This window comes from Sesamum indicum, linkage group LG1 (genome assembly GCF_026168435.1).
Source record: "Sesamum indicum cultivar Baizhima isolate 11 linkage group LG1, ASM2616843v1, whole genome shotgun sequence".
NCBI lineage: Eukaryota > Viridiplantae > Streptophyta > Magnoliopsida > Lamiales > Pedaliaceae > Sesamum > Sesamum indicum.
In genome coordinates, this window is record NC_142657.1 from 20,779,539 (window position 1) to 20,801,419 (window position 21,881).

The following is a 21,881-nucleotide window of genomic DNA, read 5'->3' on the forward strand; positions in this document are numbered from 1 at the left end:
TGATGATAGATAAGGGTGTAATAACAACAATGGGACATTTTTGTCAATTGGGCTATACCAAATATTATTGGGCATAAAAAATGGCCCAAATCATAATATCTATATATTATGTATTTCTTTATTTTTTGTATATATATATAGAAAATAATAGAAATAAAGATACAATACTTGTGTGTGCTTTTATTAGTATAAAATAAATAAAAACACATTGAATTCGTTCAAAATATTTTTGGTTTACTGCTTTCATTAATTTGTAAAACTTTGTTCCTATTGAAGGGCTTGCGATAAGGTTGAGACTACAAGATTTTTTATTGTCGACACAACTGTTTGATCCATCAATGAACGTGACATGGATTTCTGAAGATGTCTTTACTGGAACTCAGGAGTAATCTTGTCAGCTCATTTTGCATATCCTACCCTCTAAATCTTATGTAAGGAGAAAAATGTAATGATCTTTTATATACATATATATATATATATATATATTACATTTATCCTTTGTAAATTAAAAAATATACGTTGGCAATGTTAAATGAGGGCAAAAATTGAATTTTATGTTTTTTTTGGCTAGTTTCAGCATTTTTCGTTCAAACTCTAACAAAATTGTGTCAAGTGTAAACAGAGAATTTTCGGAGGTTAAGTGTAATTTCAAAATTTTTATTTGGAAAAGTGTAATTTTGTATTTTCAAAGGAGAGTTTAAGTGTAATTAACCTTTATTTAAATGTCTTCCATTTTTTCTTTTATTATTCGCATGATTGTCTAATATAAGGTCTAGTACTGATGTTTGTGTGGCTAAAGCTTTGATCATCTCTTGGAAGGTTACAACTCCTTTCGTTAGAGTTTGGACGAATAATGCTGATGTTAGGAAAATAATTACGTAAATTTTTTAATTTTATCCCTCATTTAATATTATCGTGTAATAGTTCTGTACTTAAAAAGAAAAAAATGTAATGATGGTAACCTTATTCCATATATAGATATTATATTTATTCATTTATAAGTACATAAATATATATGAGAATATTAAATGAGGGGCAAAATAAAAAATTGATATAATTTCTTTTACTAACATAAATATTTTTCATCCAAATTCTAATGGAAGGCAGTCAGATATAAATGAATTTTTTTTAGAAAAAGTGTTAAGTATAATTTTAATTTTTTCTTTTTATAAAAAGTGAAATTCTAATATTTTTTAAGGGGTTTACGTATAATTAACCCTTTAAAATAATGAACATTATCTTGCCAGTCTTGAAAGAGAAAAGGAAAGAAAGCTGCATTGTAGTTACTCGGAGGTGTAGTTAGGCCTTAATGAAGGGAATTAACCCTTCAATTTTAAGAACGGATATATCAACTTATCCACTCAAACATGTCCCTAATGAAGGGAATTAACCCTTCATTTTTTAAGAACACATTTAACGAACTCTATCTCTAGATGAAATGACCAACATTTTGATTTGGATTTTTATTGATCAGAAAGAGTGGCTCCAACCACAAACTCTGAATGATTTTCGTCTCGATTTACTGCCATTCGAACGAATTCCAGTCGCGCATTGCCATCATTTGATTCACCTCGTCCTGGCGGTTCTAATGCGGCCAGCCTTGCCAATTTTCATCAAGGATTGACTTAGATTCGAACAATTTCCTTCTCGCGCCGCCGCTCAATGCCGTGCTAAGGCAGTAGATCTCCCTCAATACCGGCTTTTCCAATGTGGATCAAAATGCACTCTCTCATTTTCGCTTTGTTTTTAGGAAGAAGATCAATGGGCAAAGAGATCTAGATTGGAGAAGGAAGAAGAAGAACAGAGACAGGATTTGGGAATATAATTTGAAGAATGAAGAGGCAAATTAGGGAAAGAAGAGCGCAGAGTCTTCGTGATAATTTAATCACATCCTTGGAGGCCAGATTGTAATCCAGCACTAGTACAGCATAGGACCGAGCTTTGGTCGTTAGTCACGGGCCAGCCAATTTGCAAGTAAACGAGCTACTATCGACAACTATATCGGATATACTGCTTAATACGTGCAAGTAAACATGGACTAAATATAATAATTGGACCAATAAAGTCAAAGTACAACAAAATAATATTACGATAAACACATATTAATTGACACAAATAATTCATTATAATAAATTTATATTAAGTAAGACAAACACCTAGATATGATGCTTGTCCAAATTAGATCGATATTCCATCCAAACTAAATTAACCCAATACAAAAATGAGCGAGTCTGGCCCAAGCCATCTATTAAATTACATGTCGTTCTTCAGCTCCAATCATATTACCATATTCTCATCTCATCTAATATTCTGAACAATCAATGCCCACCACATTGCTTCTTCTCTTTCCTTTTTTTTTTTTATGAGTGTGGGTCCCACATTCAAATATAATATTAAGATAAAAATCGAAATTTATTTAGTAACATGTAAGAATAAAATTCTGTATAAAAGTACATTAAATATGTTGTAAGAATATGGAATGTCGATTGACTAATATTAAAAGAAAAAAAAAGATGAATTATTATTATATTATTGGGAATATTAAAACAAAAAAAAAATATTTGGAGTGGAGGGGTAAGAGTAAAATATAGGACTGGCTGAGGTTTTCAGATGGGATCATCAGTTTTGTTTCGGTTGCTTCTTTTTCTCTTCCTCAGTCAACTGTCGTTGTCTTAACACCGTTTCTCCTTTCTCCACCACCCAACTGCCACCCTCTCACTCTCACCCTACTGCACTCCCCCACTCCCCCCCCTCCTTCTCTCGCTTTCTGATATACGTACAGTCAAGAGAGGAGAGGGAGGACAAGCAGCCCACTGTAGTTGCCACCACCTTCTTGATGGCGACCGCAGCTTTCTCACACCTCACAGCCCAGTTCACCGTATCACCAACCGGGCACCACCGCAGTAGTTACCAAAACCCGACCTCCCTGAATTATCCATTCTTGGCTACCCATTTCTGTAAAGCCTCTCTCTCCTGCACTTCCTCACCGATACTTGGCTCCCTCCACTCTCCTCGCCGCCCTTCATTTATCACCTTCTCTGGCAGTGGCGGTGGAGGCGATGGATCTGATGGAGGTGGCGGTCGTGGTAGTGGGGGTGGTGGGGGAGGGGATAGTGACGATGATGCAGGGGAGAGAAACAGGGCTGAGGCGATCATGGCATTGGCAGAAGTGGGCAGATCGTTGGATAGCATTCCCAAGGACTTGGCTGCCGCCATTGAGGCAGGAAGAATTCCGGGATCCATTGTTTATCGGTTTTTTGAGCTCGAGAAGTCTCCATTTCTGGGCTGGTTGCTCCAGTTTGGAGGCTTTAAGGAAAGGTTGCTTGCAGATGATCTTTTCATGACTAAAGTTGCTATTGAGTGTGGTGTTGGGATTTTTACTAAGGTTTGTGATTTTCTTTAGAACCATTCATATTTCGATCAAATTCATTCGCTTGATTTGATAATAATGTTTGGTTCATCAATGTCATGTCCCCCTTGTAACTACACTATGATAAGTAAATCTTGGACCAACACAATGTAAATAGCAGTAAGATACAGTTAAATTTTGACCCTCTGTTGGAAAGCTTACGGATCCTGGTCCTGCCACTCCTTTTGTATTATTTACTGGTGGATCTTGTCTTTGGTGTAAGGACAACTTGAAGTTGCTAGTATTGAAGAAATTTGCAGTAGTGAATTTCTGGTTTACGGCTGAAAGATGGGATTTTTGGAAAATTAGCTTATTACATTGTTTCTAGATCAGCTATATGAATACCATGTGATTGAATTGAAAGCATGCTGACTCACATGCATCAATGATATTCCATTTTGAAATGGTCTATCATTTTGTCTAGAGCTAACAGGACATATTGGAATTTGAGTGATACTATATATTAGTTGAGAGAACACAATACTATAATTTGATGTGGGATCGTCTATGATAAAATAGCCAAAGCTAGTGAAATGAAATAAGGAATTTTCTCTTTAGTCTGTATGTATATCAAAATGAAAATCGTGCTCTTTTCAAGTTAGTGAGGGGTTCTATAGAAGTCCAAGATTGATTGCCGGGGTACCAGGTGGTGGTACTTCAATTTGTTAGATGTAAGCTCTTGTATTCATTTTTTTGTCAATTCTCCTTTTGAGTTTTGATTTCTGAAATTTTGTAACTGAAACTTTTGCTGCTCCGCACCCATGTTCAGGCCTTTGTAAAATCTTGATAATTAATCCGTGAAAGCATGTGCTTATTGGTATAAATTGCCTGTATGCCAGACTGCTGCAGAGCTGGAGAAGCGTAGAGAAAACTTCACCAAGGAGCTAGATTTTGTCTTTGCTGATGTGGTATGGCTGCTTTCATGTAGTCTATCTTGAGCATTCGAATGGCTTATCACCATATTAAATTACTTGTGAAAGATTTGTTATCGAACATATTCCATATTCATGCGACGGGCTTATTGGAACATTGTCTTGTCAAACTAAAATTTTCTGCCAGAAGTCTGCATAATTTGTTGTCTTGCAGAATAATTTGGACCCTTAACAAGTACTAGTGAGATGTACACGCATGGCATGCATTATAAGTGTTTATGTTTCTCTGTATTCAATATCTATATGATTTGGTTTTCTATCACAGAACTTGTTGTGAGATGTACTTCAAATGGATATCTAATGGTTGAAGGAACAGTTTCAACATAGAATGCTGCCTTTTCACTTAAAATTCTTCAACTATGCATGTGTCCCAGCATACCCTTCTCTTACTTTCAAGTGTTATTTTGGCCGACTTTTTTGCTGTGATTCTACTTTTTGGTTTTCTTTTATTTGTGTTACTTCTCTAATATTCTTGTAATCTATGTCTTAGGTAATGGCCATTGTTGCAGATTTCATGCTTGTCTGGTTACCTGCTCCCACTGTTTCTCTTCGACCAGCTGTAGCAATAACTGCTGGGGGTCTCAATAAGTTCTTCTATGGCTGCCCTGATAATGCATTTCAGGTTATGTCTTAACATGCCTTCACATGTTGCTTGATGATGAAAACACTTATTTCAGAGAGTGAAGCTAAAAGTACATACAGATTCCTAAATAACTTTTGCTGTTGTTACAGGTTGCCTTGGCGGGTACATCCTATTCTCCCCTACAAAGGGTAGGAGCTATTGTGGTAAGTTGTTTGTTAATTCATTTATAGATTCAATGACCACATTTCTTTAATATGGATGAAATGAACCTGAGACTGTTCTCATCTGACGCAGAGAAATGGTGCAAAGCTCTTTGGTGTTGGGTCCAGCGCATCATTGGTAAGTTAGCACTTCAACTAATGCAGAAGTTCTGGATATGGAAGCTGATACTGAATTTCATTGGTCTGAATTTTCTGAATTTCCACTTTAGAATTAGCAAATTTTATTTAAACATTGACAGCTCAGTGATGATAAGACTCTTTAGTCATTTCATTGCGCATGATCCTAGCCTTAAATCCTGGGTCTACTTGTACGCTCATAGCTAGTATATCATATTTTGCAGCCCTTTATTCTTCAGCAGTAACAGTCTTGAATTTTTGCATCATCTGTCACCACTATTTGTGATATGGAGCACCTTGTAGAGCCCATTGTGAATCTTGTTCTTACCTCAAATATGTTTTGCTGTACATAGATGAAAGAATTTCTTATTAAACTCATGTTGTCTATTTTGCAGATTGGCACCGGTGTAACGAATTTGCTAATCTCTGCACGAAAGGCTATTGATAAATCTTTTGCTGGTGAGGCGGAGGACTTGCCCGTTTTACCTACTAGTGCTGCATATGGTGTGTACATGTCAGTATCAAGCAACTTAAGGTACTTCAAAATTTTTGCAGGAAATCTATTAAGACCCATGTTTGCTTAGCTACTTTCCAGAATATCTGTTGTTTCTGTAGACATATCGATACAGCATTTGCATCTCCGCTGATTGTTTCCCTCCAAACAGGTCTTAATCGTATCAAGATAATTATCAATGACAGGCATAAAAACATTAAAATGGCAAATTGCTTAGTGAAGGAGTTCCTATTAGAAAGTTCATAAATTTTTGCCATGCTCCTTTATCTAATACTTATGTCGTATAGGTACCAAATTCTTGCTGGAGTTATTGAACAACGGATTTTAGAGCCTTTGCTACACGAACAGAAGCTCATACTGAGTGCACTTTGTTTTGCTGTACGAACTGGCAACACCTTTTTGGGGTCACTAATGTAAGATTTTTGTGCTTTAATCTGAAAATACAGCACTTCTTTTTACTTTTACTTCTGGAATTCACACGTCTGTCCTGGCAGGTGGGTGGATTATGCACGATGGATCGGAGTCCAGAGGAGCCGTGCATAGAACATATATGGCATAGACGTGGTAAAGGTGGTTTTAGCTACTGACTGCATTTTTCTCAGATTTCATCTCCATGTTTTCCTTTTCATTTTATGTTTGAGGTAAAATGTTTGTTAAGGCTACAATCAAGCAATCAAAGATTTGTATTCTTCTGCTTAATAAGTTCTTTCTGCTTGAGGAGTTGACATTGCTCCTTTCTTTCTGTTGCGTAAAATAAGATGTAATCAGAATTGTTTGTTCTTGTCTACATTTAAAGTAGAAAATAGCACCTTTCTTCGAGGGCCATTGATGTCCTCCAGTCATGGACCTGTTTCTCCCAAAGTATGCTATTAAAATCTGAATAGTTAGTTTTCTTGAAAGCATGAAACAGGAGAAAGAAAGAAAGGAAAATAACATAAGAAAGGAAAGAATGATCAATAACTTCTAACTTCACAGAATTTGACCAAACTTGCTCAACAAACATGCATCAATCTGAACTAACAAAGCATACATAGTGCAGTTCCCAGAATTACAAACAGATTGGGACAAGAGCCCCAGGAAAAATAAACTAGCAATCAAGCAACTGAGAAGCAAGCCCACAAAGAAAACTACCAAAAGAAACAGAATCCGAAGTTACATCTTATCAGTTGACAATTCTATGCAGAAACATTATCAGCAGCTAAACTGAGGTACAACCTCAATGTCTGAAGTGACATATGAAGTAGCTTCAATCAAAATTCAAGTACCAGGCAGTGCCAAGCAGAAGAACCACCCAATAACTGTGATCGCGGCAACCTTAGATCCGCAGTCAAACAGTTATATTTATTTTATCTTTTATGTCTAGAGCTAACAAGTTGATGCTTACATCAAATAAAGAGATTTAACAACAGGAGTATTTTGAACCTGCAGTTCACATCTGAAATACAGGTTATTCCTGTCTCCTGTCCTTCTTATCATGATAGTCCTTCCCCTTGGTGCCTGAAGCTATTGCAGCTAGCGACTACTGCTGTATGTGTCCCAATGAATTCACTAAAAAGAAGTAGTCTTCATCCACAAACCCACCAGTGGCAGATTGAACTGGGGTGTCCTTTCATACCAGCAGCACAACTTAAGAGAACATCAAGTAACCTAGTTTTCAACACTGTTCAAGTATTGGATACTCATAAACTAAGGAACATGTAAAGTTCACATATGAATCAAGGATTGCATGTGCATAACCTGACTTAGCAAGTCCAGAAAGGCTACTGTGCTTCTTGAGACAAAAATGACTCAACTTAACTTTGCTTATAAATGTAAGTGCCATCTATCTCCACACAAGGGATTCCAGCTATCTTGGGCCAATAATCACCTTTGTCTTTCAGACACCGTTGTTTCAGAAGTGGACAGTCACTTATTTCCAAATGCCAAAGCTTCTCAAGAAGGTTTTCACTTGGCAAGACATTAAGACTAGTACAATTCATGATCGACAGATGCTGCAGAGAGGTCAAATTTTCGAGTACACTAGAAAGGGAACTTAGTTTAGGAAATCTTGCAACAGAAAATTTAATTAGAGAAGGAGGAAAGAGACCACAATCAGCAGCAAGTAACTGCAACTCCTGAAATCCACCACAGATGGAGAATTCTCTAAGAGAGGTTAATCTATGCAAGCCCCAATGTGATAATGGCTTCAGTTTCCTCGAATCCCATATCCGTAGTGAAGATAAATTTGGTGGAAAATCACATTTCGGAAAAGTCTTCAGCCTGCGGCAACTACGTATCTCAAGTGAGATGATGGACAACATATTTCTAATCTGCATTGGCAAGGCCCTGAGATTTGAACAATGTTCGACTGAAAGTGCTCTCAGGTAAGGAGGCAGGCCTTGCTCTGGAAAGTACTCCAGACCACTACAGTTTGATAAGTGCAGTTCAGTAAGCCGTGAAAAGCTATGCACCTGCTGGAGTAGAGTACTGAAGTTCAGCCAATCCCAAATGCTAAGCTCTTCGAGAGTGATTCTTCTGTTTGGTGGAAACATTTCTCCAGAAACTGGCCCCAGTTTATTGCAGTTCTTTATTGAAAGTTTTTTAAGCCTATTGGGGAAGTTACCTGCTGACCAATTCGTCAAAGAAGGGCATTCCTTAATCTCCAATCTTTCAAGGTTAGAGATGTCTCTGGGCAGGGCCTCCAGGGCCTTGCAACTGAGTATCTCAAGGCGTTTGAGGACAGGAGGGATGCCATTTTCTGGAAAGCTGATGATTTTTGGGCAGTTTTTGATAATCAACTCTCTCAAAGACCTGAGATTTCCCAAGTCAGTTGGAAGGGATGTTAAACTTGCACATCGAAATAACTCCAAGATTTCAAGATTGCAAGGCAGTTGCAGCTCCTCTTCCCCCAATGACACAAACATGGAACAGTCTGCAACAACAAGGCGCCTCAGATGGCTGAGATGCTGTAATGAAACTCCATTTGGCCACATGGATAGCAAATCATTGCAGTTGCAACACTCCAGAACTTCAATTGTTGCCATGGACTGCACAAGTTCCCTTGGTAAATGGGATAGCCCTGCAATTGACTCAACTTTCAAGTAATTCAAGGAGTCAAGATTACATAGACTTTCTAGCAATACCATGCTGCATTCCTCAAGATCCAGCTCATGAAGAACGGGAAGGCTCAGAGGAGAAACTCTGACTAACTTGGGGCATTTGAATATTGTAAGCTGATGAAGAGAAGGGAACTGCATCTGGGGTTCATCTGGAAAGCAAGACCACTCCTCCCATTCTGGCAGGTGATCGAATCTTAGAGTCTCCAGTTTTGAGAATGGGAGGTCTGCAGCACGTTTTCTGCAAAACTCAACACCGATGTGTTTGATTTTGGGCATTTCTCCTATGCGCAAGCGTTTGAGCTCCGGCAGCAGTCCAAGTGGTGGTAGAGATGTGCATTTAGTACAACCAATGAGGGTTACACAAAACATTTTGGAGAATGATGGATCACCAATCCAACTAGGAAACCGCACACCTCCATAGAATTCAATCTTGAGTTTTCTCAAGTTTTCATGGGGTTGTAGCACATCCAGTACATGTTCTTCTAAACGAGCATTACGAGGATCATCTGTGTCATTTCCCCATGCTAATTGTAATTCCTCGATTTCCTGCTTACGCCTCACACTTGCTTCCTTCGCATCCTCAACATTCGACACATTTTGCAGCTCTGAGATTGCAACTATTCCACGCAAATGTTTGAGATTTTTCAGTTCCCTTAGTCCCAAGCCGCCAACCTTGCTCAGAACAATTTTAGGTAGCGACTGTAGGCTTCCCAATTTTCCAATTTCAACTGGCAACTCTTTCAGCTGATCAGTGTTAGAGTTGTCAAGGTGCCGCAGGTTAACTAAATCCCCCAAAGTTGGTGGCAACTTAGAGATAAAGCGACAGTTACGAATAGATAAAGTTTCTAAGTTATACAAATCACTTAGAGAGTCGGGCAATGAAACAATTGAAGTCCCTGATAGATTAAGGTACCTTAAATGAATTAAGGTGCAGATGGGACCTGGCAACTCAGTGATGGAATAGCCACTCAGGGATAGCACTCTTAAGCTGTGCAATTTTGGCAGCAGTTCAAGTAAAATCCTGTTTGACAAGTAGAAAGGTGGCCAAACATGAATATTTTGGACAGGCATTGGCAAGAATGTCCTCAGACCTTTGGCTCGGTAAAAGCCCTTGAATTTTCTGAAAACTTCATATTCATGTCGGAGGAATGAAGCATGCCGAGCCTTCTCAGGTATTTTGTACTCATCATTAGTTTCAACTTTCTCGTCAAGCTTATAGCATATCCCACCAGCAACAAATTGAGCCAAGTCATTAATAAGATCATGCATAACAAAATGTGAACCAGTGCTGCTTAATGGTTGGAAAAAAGACCTTGACAGCAGCTCGTTGAAATACTCAAAGGCCAACTGCTCCTTTGTTTTCTGTTCTTCCGGTTCTGGAATAAAACCTTCTCCCATCCACAAAAGAACTAGTTCATACGTATCAAACTCATAGTCCTTGGGAAAGATAGAGCAGTAGGCAAACAATGGCTTCAAATGTGCAGGAAGATGATTGTAGCTCAACCTTAAAACAGGAAGAATATTATTTTCTCTTGGTAGATTCCATATCTTGCTATACAACACATCTTTCCACTCTTCAGGACTTCCTTTAGAGCGTAGAAGACCTCCAAGTGCCTTTGCTGCCAAGGGCAAGCCTCTACATTTCCTCACTAGGGCTTCACCAATTCTTTTAAAACTCGGATGTTCGTCGAAATTACTTTTCCCAAGTGCATGCCGAGCTAAGAGAGATAGACAATCATTATCAGCCAATAAGTTCACATAATAAGAGGGAACAGAACCCACCATTGCTGCAATATTAGCATTGCGAGTAGTAACCAGAACCTTGCTCCCAGGGAGCCCAACAAGAAAAGGGCGAAAAAATGCCTCCCACTTCACATAGTCCTCATTCCAGACATCATCCAAAATGAGAAGGAACTTGTTCATGGAAAATGTCTCCTTCAGACTCTCCTGAAGCAAATTTAAGTCCTTCGACTCAGGACTACTCTGAGTTACTGCATGGAAAAGTGTCTTGGTGATGGTGAGTACATCAAATTCTTCGGAAACACAAACCCAAGCTTTCAGATCAAATTCAGCCGTCATTAACTCATCATTATAGATGAGTTGAGCAAGAGTTGTCTTGCCAATCCCACCCATCCCCACAATCGGAATGATACTAACATTTTCTTCATTGTGCATCATTAGTTTAGATACTTCTTCTTTATCTTTATCTCTTCCATAGACATGGGGTGCAACCGACGTGCTAGGCAATCTGTTCGTGTTTGATGGGCCTCTAACATTCTGACTCAAGTTCAAGTCGTTCCCAGTCTTTTGAATATCTTCCAATCTGCTTGAGATCTCCTCAATCCTGGACCTCATCCTTTTCTTGAACATAAACGCACCAGGCGTGCAATCTTTGCAAGAAGGTATAAATTTCCATATCTTTCCTGATCTTTCCTGAACGCCCTCTGATTTCTCCTTCAAAGCTTGAGTAGCGATCTCATCCAACACATCATCCAAGTCAAAAGCCAAGTCCCTGAGGTGCTCCAACCACAATTTCACAGCCTTATCAGTCAGTTGCTTCTCCTCAGCATCATCAATCACCGCCTGGATAATTCCAAGTGTTTGACTCCACTTCTTGAGCAACTTATATATTCTCTCCCGCCGGGCAAAAGCTAATATCAGCCCTGAGGCCAATCTATCAAACAGCACCTGAAGGAATGCCCCAAGAAAGAGCTCTCCCACTGGCATTTTCTTGTTTTTCCCTTTGTGGAAACAGATAAAAAAAAAAAAAAGGAAACCCAAGAATCAGATGAAAATGGTTCCCAAAATAGAATCAACAAAACAAAGATTTGAACTTGTGTTTTTCAAGAATGTCAATTACATCTATTGGTTGTGTAGGTATATCGAATAATGGGTGGGCAAGAACAGGATAAAAACAGTGTCATAGCAATGATTGGTGAAGATTTATACTAAGAACAAAGCGATCAAGAACGGCAATAGCATATAACCAACCACATAAGGACAGAAACATTGATGTACAATATATAAATTAGTACTTACAAATCTGTGGAGATGTTTCCTGTGAAGTTCCTTTGGGTGCTCCTTCCGGGAAACCAAATGTACAGAAAAGTAGAGGCGTGGAAACTTGAATTTCTATAATGATAATTGATACACAGACTCAGACCGAGACAGCAGATGTAGAGGCAACAAGTCTTTTTGTATTTGTTCAATTTGGCAAGTCAACGTCTTTCTTTAATAATATTTGATCATTTGTAACTTTGTCTCCTTTTTCTTGTTGTAGTTTTTTATATTTTTATTCTTATGAAAATTTCCTGTTACTTTCAAGATTTTTCAGTTAAATTTAGGGTAATTGTTTTCATTTCTTTTGAGAAAAAACTTTAGTTTATTCATTGCTGTAAGTGAAGTTCATCAAACAAAAAAGGAAATGTGCAAAAAACTCTTCTTCACAGTATTTGTATTTTTTTTTTTGGGGGGTGTTTTGTTTTATTTTGTGAAAATCAAAAGAAAAAAACAAGATAAATAAATATGTATTGGAGATATTATGTATGTTTGGATTTATTTTTAAAATGATATAAAAATATTTAAAATATGTATTGCATGTTTAGAAGAGGATGTTTCAATTTCTAGATGTGGGAGGATGTTGTGTTTTGGAAGACAAAAATTACTGTTCATTGTCAAATCATGTCTCTTTTATATATATTTATATATATGTACAAATGTTGTATGTTTAATGTTCATATGATTTGGAGATAAAAATCATTGTATATTATAAAAAGGATTAAATGCAATTTTTGTCCTGTAACTATACCCCAATCCCGTTTTAGTCCTTTATCTTTTTAGGGTTTGGATTTGGTCCTCTATATAATTGAATTGCTCAATTTTAGTACTATTTTGGCCGAAAAAATACCAAAGCCGCCGAAAATTTACACGTGGCTCCTACGAGGACATTTAAATTGAGGCTGGAATCTTATTGGTTGAGATTTAAATGACTTGGCAATTTTTGAATTTAAAAAAAATAAAAAAAATTACATGGCTTCTTTTTTCACGTCACTGAAAAAGAAGATGAATGACGAATCGGCGGCGCGACGGACAACGACGGCGAGAAGATGAAAATTGCAAGATCTTTGCACACAGTTGATGAAAAACAACGGGATTGGTCTCAAACAACTCGTAACGACGAGAGGAAGCCAACAGTGGTGGTCCGAGACCGTGGGTCGGCGTGACGACGGAGAAAACAGCGGTGGAATGTGGTTTCGCGGCGGACGACGATCGAAAGCTTCAAGTGGATGTATCTTTTCGCCTAGTTGATGAAAATTGATGAAACTAGTAGTATTAGAACTGCAATGAGCAGGCGAATCTAACGGTACCAGTTCGCGATCGTGGGTCGGCGTGACGGCAGAGAAAACGGCGGCGGAATGTGGTTCCATGGTGGACGACGATCGAGAGCTTTAAGTGGATGTATCTTTTCGCCTAGTTGATGAAAATTGATGAAACTAGTACCATTAGAACCGCAATGAGCAGACGAATCTAACGGTACTAGTCCGCGACCTTGGGTCGGCGTGACGGCGGAGAAAACGGCGGCGGAATGTGGTTTCGCGGTGGCCATGTAATTTTTTTTTTAAATTCGAAAATTGCCAACTCATTTAAATCTCAAGCAATGAGATCCCAGCCCCAATTTAAATGTCCACGTAAGAGCCACGTATAAATTTTCGACGGTCTTGGTATTTTTCCGGCCAAAATAGTATTAAAATTGAGCAATTCAATTATAGAGGACCAAATTCAAACCCTAGAAAGATAAAGGATTAAAATGGGACTGGGCTATAATTACAGGAAGAAAATTACATTTAATCCTTATAAAAATCATATAGTTTTTATATTTATATATGTGTGTGTTTCTATATATATATATATATATATTATATCAAGAGTCCAAAACCAAACATTCACATAGATAAATTGTAAAAAAATGCAGGCAGATATTGAATATGTTTTGACCTATTTCAAGAATCCCCAAAAAATGAAATTAAACAAAGCTGTTTTTGGAAGTTTCTCCATAGAAATTTTTCCTGTACAAAAACTCATGAATAATTTTTTTTTATTAATTTTCGTTATTTTAAATAAGTTTCTCAAAGAAAACTAGCCTTAATTTTATAACACAATTGAGTTTTATATTAAAGTTTTGCAAAATTTCTTTGATTTGAAATATTTTCAAGGTGGATAAGTCGCACATAGTTTATATCAAATTTAAACTTTATGTATTTTGATGGATTGATCCTTAATAAAATACAAAATTATTCTTTATGCATGTTTAAATATAAGCCATCAGAGAAATAATTAAACCCAAAAGCTCATCATCCATTATAATTATTGTGAAAAGTTATTAAATACATAATTTAAAGTCAGAAAGTCATTATTAAGTTATTAAAGAAATAACTCTATAATACAATATCTATTAATTTAAAAGCAATTATGATTTATCTCTGGGTTATGTTAATTAAACAAAGGTCACCGAATTGCTGTATTTTATATCACGAAGATATGAAGAATAAAAACATATGATCGCCTTTCAGTTAAATTTATAAAAATATTTCATAGTACGACTAGAGTCTTTTTATGTTTTAAATGCTCATAAATGCAGCTACAAAAAAAAAACACTCACGAAAACTTGTTCATTTATCCTGGTAATAATACAGTAAAGATGAGCTATCGCAGTGGATTTGAATGAACAAATTCAGCACAGAGAACAACTGCATCCAGGAGAGTCATAATCCTGGAAGTGGAATAAACCAAGTGTAAGAACAGTAAGAGAGCTTGCTCTAAATTTTTATAGCAAAAATAACTATTACAACCTTGGACATGTATGCAGAAACTTACACTTATTATATCCCGTACTTCTTGCTTATGTTGTCTGAGGCTATCGCTAAAAGAAGAGACAACACGATTCATCTGCAGGGTAATTTTCTTGTCCAAGAATACAAGTTTAATACCACGGTAGCAAACTGCACATACAAGACATGAAATCAAATTATAACGGACAAGAGAACTAGAAATTCTGCAATGTATCTCCATGTTCTTAATTGAATACATGCAGAGACAAAGATCTCAGTTAACACGAAACGTACAGAAATGAACTTGTTGAAAGGGAACACAAGGTGAATTATCGTTTGATAATGAGTATACCTGATTCAGCAGCATGCAAGCAAGTCATTTTTAGTGAGTTGTAACTCAGACAAGACTTTGTCTATAGACATAAGTTCCATCTATCTCCACACAAGGAATTCCAGCGATCTTGGGCCAATAATCGCCTCTGTCCCTCAGGCACCGTTGCCTTAGAAGTGGGCAATCACTTATTTCTAGATGCCAGAGCTTTTCGAGCAGGCTGTCGCTCGGCAAGACATTAAGGTTTGCACAGTTCATGATAGATAGATGTCGAAGTGAGGTAAGATTTTCAAGCACCTTACAGAGTGAAGTAAGGCTTGGGAATCGGGCAACAGAAAGTTTTATCAGAGAAGGGTGAAAGAGACAATCATCATCAGCGAGTAGCTCGAGCTCTTTAAATCCACCACAGATGGAGAATTCTCTGAGTGAAGTGAGTCTATGCAGGCCCCACAGTGCTAGGGGCTTGAATTTCTTGGAATCCCATATCCTAAGTGAAGACAAGTTTGGAGGTAAACCATATTTTGGAAAATTATCAAGCCTCGGACAACTCCTTATCTCAAGCGACACAAGAGATTTCATGGCTCGAATCTTCTTCGGCAAGGACTTGAGACTTGCACAATCTTCAATAGAAAGTGCTCTTAGGTTTGGTGGCAAGCCCTGTTCTGGAAAGTGCTTTAGACCATAACAACTAGATAGATAGAGTTCGACAAGATTCGAAAACCCGTTTAAACGCTGGAGAAGATTACTGAAGTTCATCCAATTGCATAGACAAAGATCTTCCAACAACATGCTGCTGTTATCAGGAAACATTGTCTCCGAAACGGGGTCCAGTTGAGTGCAATTTTTTATTGCAAATTTCTTAAGGGCAATAGGAAAATTACCTGTTGACCAGCTCTTGAGAGATGAGCAGTCCTTAATCTCCAGTCTTTCAAGGTCAGATATGTTACTTGGCAGGGACTCCAGGGCATTGCAACTGAGTATCTCAAGACGTTTAAGCATGGGAGGAATACCGTTCTCTGGAAAGCTGATGAATTTAGTACAATTTTTGATAATCAGCTCTCTCAATGACCTGAGGTTGCTCAAGTCATTTGGGAGGGAAACAAAATTTGGACAGCTAAACAATTCAAGAACTTCAAGGTTGCAAGGCAACTGCTGCTCTCCTTGCCCCAGGGATACAAGTTGCGAACAGTCTGCAACAACGAGCCGTCTTAGGTGGACAAGATGTTCAAGTGGAATCTCAGTTGGCCATACTGATAGCAGCTCGTTGCAGTTGCAGCACTCTAAAACTTCAAGTGCTGCTAGGGATTGCGTAAGTTCCGTTGGTAGATGAGAGAGCCCAGCAATGCCCTCGACTTTCAAGTAATTTAAGGAGTCAAGACTAGAGAAACGTTCTAGCAAAACCTTGCTGCATTTCTCAAGATCCAATTCTCGAAGAAGGGGAAAGCTCAGTGGAGAAATATTGGTTAATTTGCTACATCTGAACATTGCAAGCTGGTGAAGATGTGGGAAGTTTATCTGGACGCCATCAACAAAAGCTGTCCATTTCTCCCATTTTGGCATGTTATCAAATCTTAGAGTCTCCAGTTTCGCAAACGGAACCACAACACCGCTCCCATAGAACTCAGTTCCAATGGATTTGACTTTTGGTATGCCTCCTATCCGCAGGTGTTTAAGCTCTGGAAGCTGTCCTAGAGGTGGTAAAGATGTGCATTCCAAACAGTTGCTGAAGCTTATACTCGACAATTTGCGGAAGGCCGGATCGCCGATCCAACTTGGGAAGTTTGATCCTCTATAGAATTCAAGCTTGAGATTTTTCAAGTTGTCATGAGGCTGAAGCAGGTCTATCACTTCTTCTTCTGAAATTCTATTCTGGGAAGTATTAATGTCATTTCCCCAGGTCAGTTGTAATTCATCAAGTTCGTCCTTACTGATCAGACTAGCCTCCTTTACATCTTCTATGTCTGTCACGTTTTGCAATTCAAAAATAGCAAGTGTTCCCCGCAACTGCGTCAAATTCCTCAGTTCCCTTAATCCCAAGTCACCAACTTTGCCCAAAACAATTTTTGGTAAAGTCTGCAGGCAACTCAATTTACCAATTTCAACTGGCATATCTTTCAGTTGATCGGTGTTAGAATTATCAAGATGCCTCAAGTTTGATAGATTTCCCAAGGTGGGGGGCAACTTAGATATAAAACGACAGTTACGTAAAGACAAAGTTTGCAAATGGAAGAGATCACTCAAAGAGTCGGGCAGCGTAATGATTGAAGTCCCAGACAGATTGAGGTACCGTAAATGTATCAAGTTGCAGATTGAACTTGGCAGCTCTGTGATAGAATAGCCACTTAGAGATAAAACTCTCAAGCTGAGCAATTTCGGCACCAGTTCAACTAAAATCCTGTTTGACAAGTAGAAAGGAGGCCAAACGAGTGAATTTTGGACAGGCATCGGTAAGAATGTTCTCAAACCTTGAACTTGATAGAAGGCCCTAAATTTTCTGAATAGTTCATATTCATGACGAAGAAATGAACCATGGCGAGTCTTCTCAGGTACTCGGTACTCCTGATTTGTATCCATTTTCTCATCCAGACGATAGCACGTTCCTCCAGCCACAAATTGAGCCAAGTCATTTATAAGGTCATGCATCACAAAGTTTGAATCACTGCCACTTAACCGTTGGAAAAAGGATCTTGACAGTAGCTCATTGAAGTACTCAAGACCTAAGTCTTCCTTTCTTTTCCTCACATTTGGCTGTTCCAGAAAACCTTCTCCCATCCATAACAATACCAGCTCATTCTTGTCAAATTCATAGTCCTTTGGAAAAATGGAGCAATAAGCAAACAGATGCTTCAAATGTGAAGGAAGATGGTGATAGCTTAATCTTAAAACTGGAAGGATGTTGTTTTCCTCTGGTAAATCCCATATCTTGCTATGTAGCACATCTTGCCACTCTTGCTTAGTTTCTTTACAGCGCAACAGACCGCCAAGTGTCTTAGCGGCCAGAGGTAAGCCTTTACACTTCTTCACCAGTAGCAAACCAACTTCTTTGAACTCTGTTTTCTCATCAAAAGATGTCCGAGCATGTTGAGCCAACAGAGATAGGCAGTCATCATCAGTCAATAGTTTCATATGGTAAGCTGTACGAGGGGAACCCACCACTGACGCAACACTATCATTACGAGTTGTAACAATAATTCTGCTCCCAGGTCGCCCAAACTGGAAAGGACGAAATAGATGGTCCCACTTCTCATAGCTCTCATTCCAAACATCATCCAAAACAATAAGGAACTTGCTCTTTGATAACTTTTCCTTTAGACTCACCTGAAGCATATCTAAGTCCTTGGACTGACTACTCATGTCAGTCACCGCCTCATAAATTGTCTTGGTGATGGAGATCACATCAAACTCTTCAGAAACACACACCCAAGCCCTGACATGAAAGTTTTGCTTAACATTTCTATCATTATAAACCAGCTGTGCAAGAGTGGTTTTGCCAATACCACCCATTCCAACTATTGGAATAACTGAAACATTATCGCGGCACACCTCATCCCCAAGCAACATCTCAATTATCTTTTCTTTATCTTCATCTCTACCGTATACATGAGACTCATTTACCAAAGAAGTGCTTGGCAACCTAATTACTGATGATCGGTTGGATGACCCTCCTAAATTCTCTCTCAAGTTCAATTGAATCCTTTGATTTGCAGTAAATTGCAGTCTATTTGTGATGTCCTTTATCTTTGACATCATCCTATAATTGGACAAAAGTGCACCCGGCGTATAACTGCTGCAAATAGGGATGAATTTCCAAACCATGCTGGTTTTATTGTGCTGGATCCCCTTTGAATCTTGAATCAAAGCTTGAGTGTTGATCTCATCCAATATGTCATCCAAGTCATAAGCCAAGTCCCTGAGGCCCTCCAGCCATACTTTTACGGCTTTTTCCATTAATTGCTTCTCCTCTGCATCATCAAGCACGGCTTGAATAATGGACAAGCTTTGACTTAACTTCTTGAAATGACTTTCGACTTTCTCCCGACGGGCCAAGGCCATAGTTGCAGCAGAGGCCAATTGCTGAAACAATACCTGAATGAATGCAGATAAAAAAAGCTCCCCCACAATCATTTTCTTGTTTCTCCTACATGGAAAGGATAGAGATTGGAGAATCAAAACTTAGTTCACAAAATAGAAACAAATAGAATATCAACAATTTGTGGGTAATGTGTCTGGATGTGACTTGAACTGAATAGAAATTACAAAGTTATAGAATCACAGTTGTGGCCATTAGGACATTATTACATTATATATAAATTAAATAGTGATCAATAACCATCATTTAATAGGTCATAAGTAACAACTATTAGCAACTCTAAAGATAGGTGGAACCCGTACCTAAGACCTCCGAGTCTTGAACCTTTAGCTTTGCTACTTGAGTTAAGTTTCATTGGCTTATGGACTTTATCTCTACTATTATAAAAGTGTCCAAGTCTTTTGGCATTTTGGATATACACATTATAACCTTGATTAATATAATTACATAGTAAAAGGAACTGGACTAAATAATTATAAATATTACATCAACTCTCCTTTCACATTATAAACTCTTTCTAAAAAATTGGTAATATGTCTTTTTTCTATCTTAACTGTTTGTATAGTTTGAACTTTCAAATGACAACAGCTTGATATAAAGATAGATTTTCAAAAGCTCTCCAACCATATAATATGAGCATATTGAAGATTTTGTATGAAAGAATTATAGTGATTTAAAGTACAGTATTCCACCACAATAATATATTCACAATCTCATTTTTTGTTTCTCCTAATATTCTCATTATTTATCCTATTTATATTATAATTATAGAGAAAAAAAAAAGTAATTTATTACCAAAGAAGAACACAAAATCAAAAGGTTAATTACAGGAGCTTCACTCCTAAATAAGAATGAATTAATAATAAATTTAATAAAATACTTAAGATTAGAAGTTATAATCAAGATCATATTGGTACCAAAGTTTTCATCAATCAATTATTGATAATGAGTTTCATAATATGCTAAAAATACACATAAAATGCTAAATTCATAATATTTGATGGAGTACATTCAATTTGCCATCTTTTTTATATTTTTAAAATAATGATGTGTATACCTTTTGATTTCTAATTTAATTTTAGATATCCATTGAATTTACCATGATATGTTCATTTAATATGTTGTTATATTCCACCTTTGTTTCAATTATGAAGGTGAATGTTTCTTTAAACTTTTGTGCATACTAAAATGTATCCATTGACTTTTCATACAGTAATAACTCTTGAAAGGCGATTAAGTTAGTTGAAACTGCAAAAGTGAATTTCCACAATTTTATTTATATTTATATCTAAAAATTCTTTTGGATTTATGGCTCATTAAAAATTGATCAATTATAATCAAGCATTAAATTAATTATTTTACCAAGCATTAATATATCATAAACATGTATAAATATCTATATCTATATACCATTTCATTTTGTTTCTTAGCACTTTTATTTAATAGTGATAAACTTGGGATGGAAAGTATTAATTTGGCATGTATAAATTCTTTTTAAAAAAAATTCGTGGTAAGTATAAATTGTTCATGTGCATAAGTACTAATAGAATTCTATAATAAAATCATATTTTTATAAATATCTTACAATAAATCAGTTAGGACAGATTTTTGTTTGAGGGAAAAAATAATCTATATATTAGTTTTTTCTCCCAATTCCACACAATAGTGGAGATAGCGAGAACTCTTTCACAAGAGCCAACAGTTTATTTGAGAGTGAGCTAGTTATGCAGGGAGGGTATTTGTGATCATAAAAGTTGCTATTTTTGTTTGTTCAAAATGTAAACCTCAGTTTTGAGATTTGGTAATAATCCCATGACACTCAATGTCAGTTATGAGTCCAAAGAAGTGAAGTAGAATTCAATCCCAACTCCAATTCCAAGAAACCAAACATGCTCGTCTCATGAATTTTGGTGCATGTTACTCAGACGAAAAGATTGATGATGGTGAGAAGAGAAGTAGAGTCCCATAATCATATTCATATCCAATAATTCCTTGTTAATTGAAAACTCAATAGCAACACAGCAGCACAATCGGGGGAAGGGGGGGAGTAACTAGGTATTTATTACTTACAAATTTGTGGAGGCGAGTGCGTGTGCAGCTTCCTTCCTTCCTTCCTTCCCCTTCTGTAGCTGAGCTTCTTTTCCTGGAAAGAAATGATTTGGAATTATTAAGCTACAAACAGTCAGACTGAGACAGACAGACCGACCCACCTCAGAGGGAGGAGAGATAAGACAGAGGTGGTGGTGTTGGATTCTTTGATTCTTTCTATTTATCACAACATTATTATTAGCTAATGAGTCATAAATAATACTCAACTCAACCTCCCTTATCTCCCAACTACTTTCATTTGCTTTGGTTTCTCTCTCTCTCTCTCTCTCTCTCTCTCTATATATATATATATATATATAATCATCACTAATAATTTGATAATATTGACAATTATTGGTAACAAGATTCATAAATAATACTTTTTTATTTCTACATTTATCACTTAGAGCCATCCCTTTCTTATTATTTCTAAAATTGGGAAATCAAATGTATGAGTTGTTAAATTACGAGCAATACAACCACATGAGTTGTTAAATTCTAAAATTAGTGTTGTCTGAGAACTTTTCATTTGCTTGGAAGTTGATTCCGCGTTTTTATCTGAAAACGTGGTTGCCATGACTACTTCTTCTTGCATGGACAGAGAACATTTGCATGCCAACCTGCAGAGTTGAATGCTTCACACAACACTGTCCTCAATAATTGCCACTTC

The 21,881-nt window shown here is 37.2% G+C and overlaps 3 protein-coding genes across 5 annotated transcripts; 1 reads left to right on the top strand and 2 right to left on the bottom strand.

Moving 5' to 3' along the window:
- The first annotated feature begins 2,598 nt into the window (after positions 1–2,598).
- LOC105169370 (protein RETICULATA-RELATED 4, chloroplastic) lies at positions 2,599–6,618 on the top strand. Its single transcript, XM_011089762.3, has 8 exons — positions 2,599–3,385; positions 4,249–4,317; positions 4,832–4,963; positions 5,074–5,127; positions 5,219–5,263; positions 5,658–5,797; positions 6,064–6,189; positions 6,271–6,618. Exons 1-8 carry the CDS (start codon positions 2,837–2,839, stop codon positions 6,317–6,319), a joined length of 1,164 nt encoding a protein of 387 aa, XP_011088064.1. The 5' UTR covers positions 2,599–2,836; the 3' UTR covers positions 6,320–6,618.
- An 88-nt stretch (positions 6,619–6,706) lies between these two features.
- Positions 6,707–12,064, bottom strand: LOC148789517 (putative disease resistance RPP13-like protein 1). Its single transcript, XM_088886064.1, has 2 exons — positions 11,914–12,064; positions 6,707–11,615 (listed from the first exon to the last, which is right to left on the bottom strand). The coding sequence occupies exon 2, from the start codon at positions 11,599–11,601 to the stop codon at positions 7,570–7,572; it is 4,032 nt and encodes a 1,343-aa protein (XP_088742190.1). The 5' UTR covers positions 11,602–11,615; positions 11,914–12,064; the 3' UTR covers positions 6,707–7,569.
- A 2,349-nt stretch (positions 12,065–14,413) lies between these two features.
- On the bottom strand, positions 14,414–21,463 carry LOC105170124 (putative disease resistance RPP13-like protein 1). Of its 3 annotated transcripts, XR_016067911.1 has the most exons (5): positions 21,334–21,448; positions 21,194–21,266; positions 15,055–19,171; positions 14,749–14,873; positions 14,414–14,644 (listed from the first exon to the last, which is right to left on the bottom strand). XR_016067911.1 is itself a non-coding variant. In XM_088886061.1 (3 exons), exon 2 carries the CDS (start codon positions 19,156–19,158, stop codon positions 15,100–15,102), a length of 4,059 nt encoding a protein of 1,352 aa, XP_088742187.1. In that variant the 5' UTR covers positions 19,159–19,171; positions 21,194–21,463; the 3' UTR covers positions 14,668–14,873; positions 15,055–15,099. The 3 variants fall into 3 exon arrangements, 1 of the variants encoding a protein (XP_088742187.1); XR_016067909.1 differs by having other exon boundaries at positions 21,194–21,463; XM_088886061.1 differs by lacking the exon at positions 14,414–14,644 and having other exon boundaries at positions 14,668–14,873; positions 21,194–21,463.
- Between the last annotated feature and the right edge of the window lie 418 nt (positions 21,464–21,881).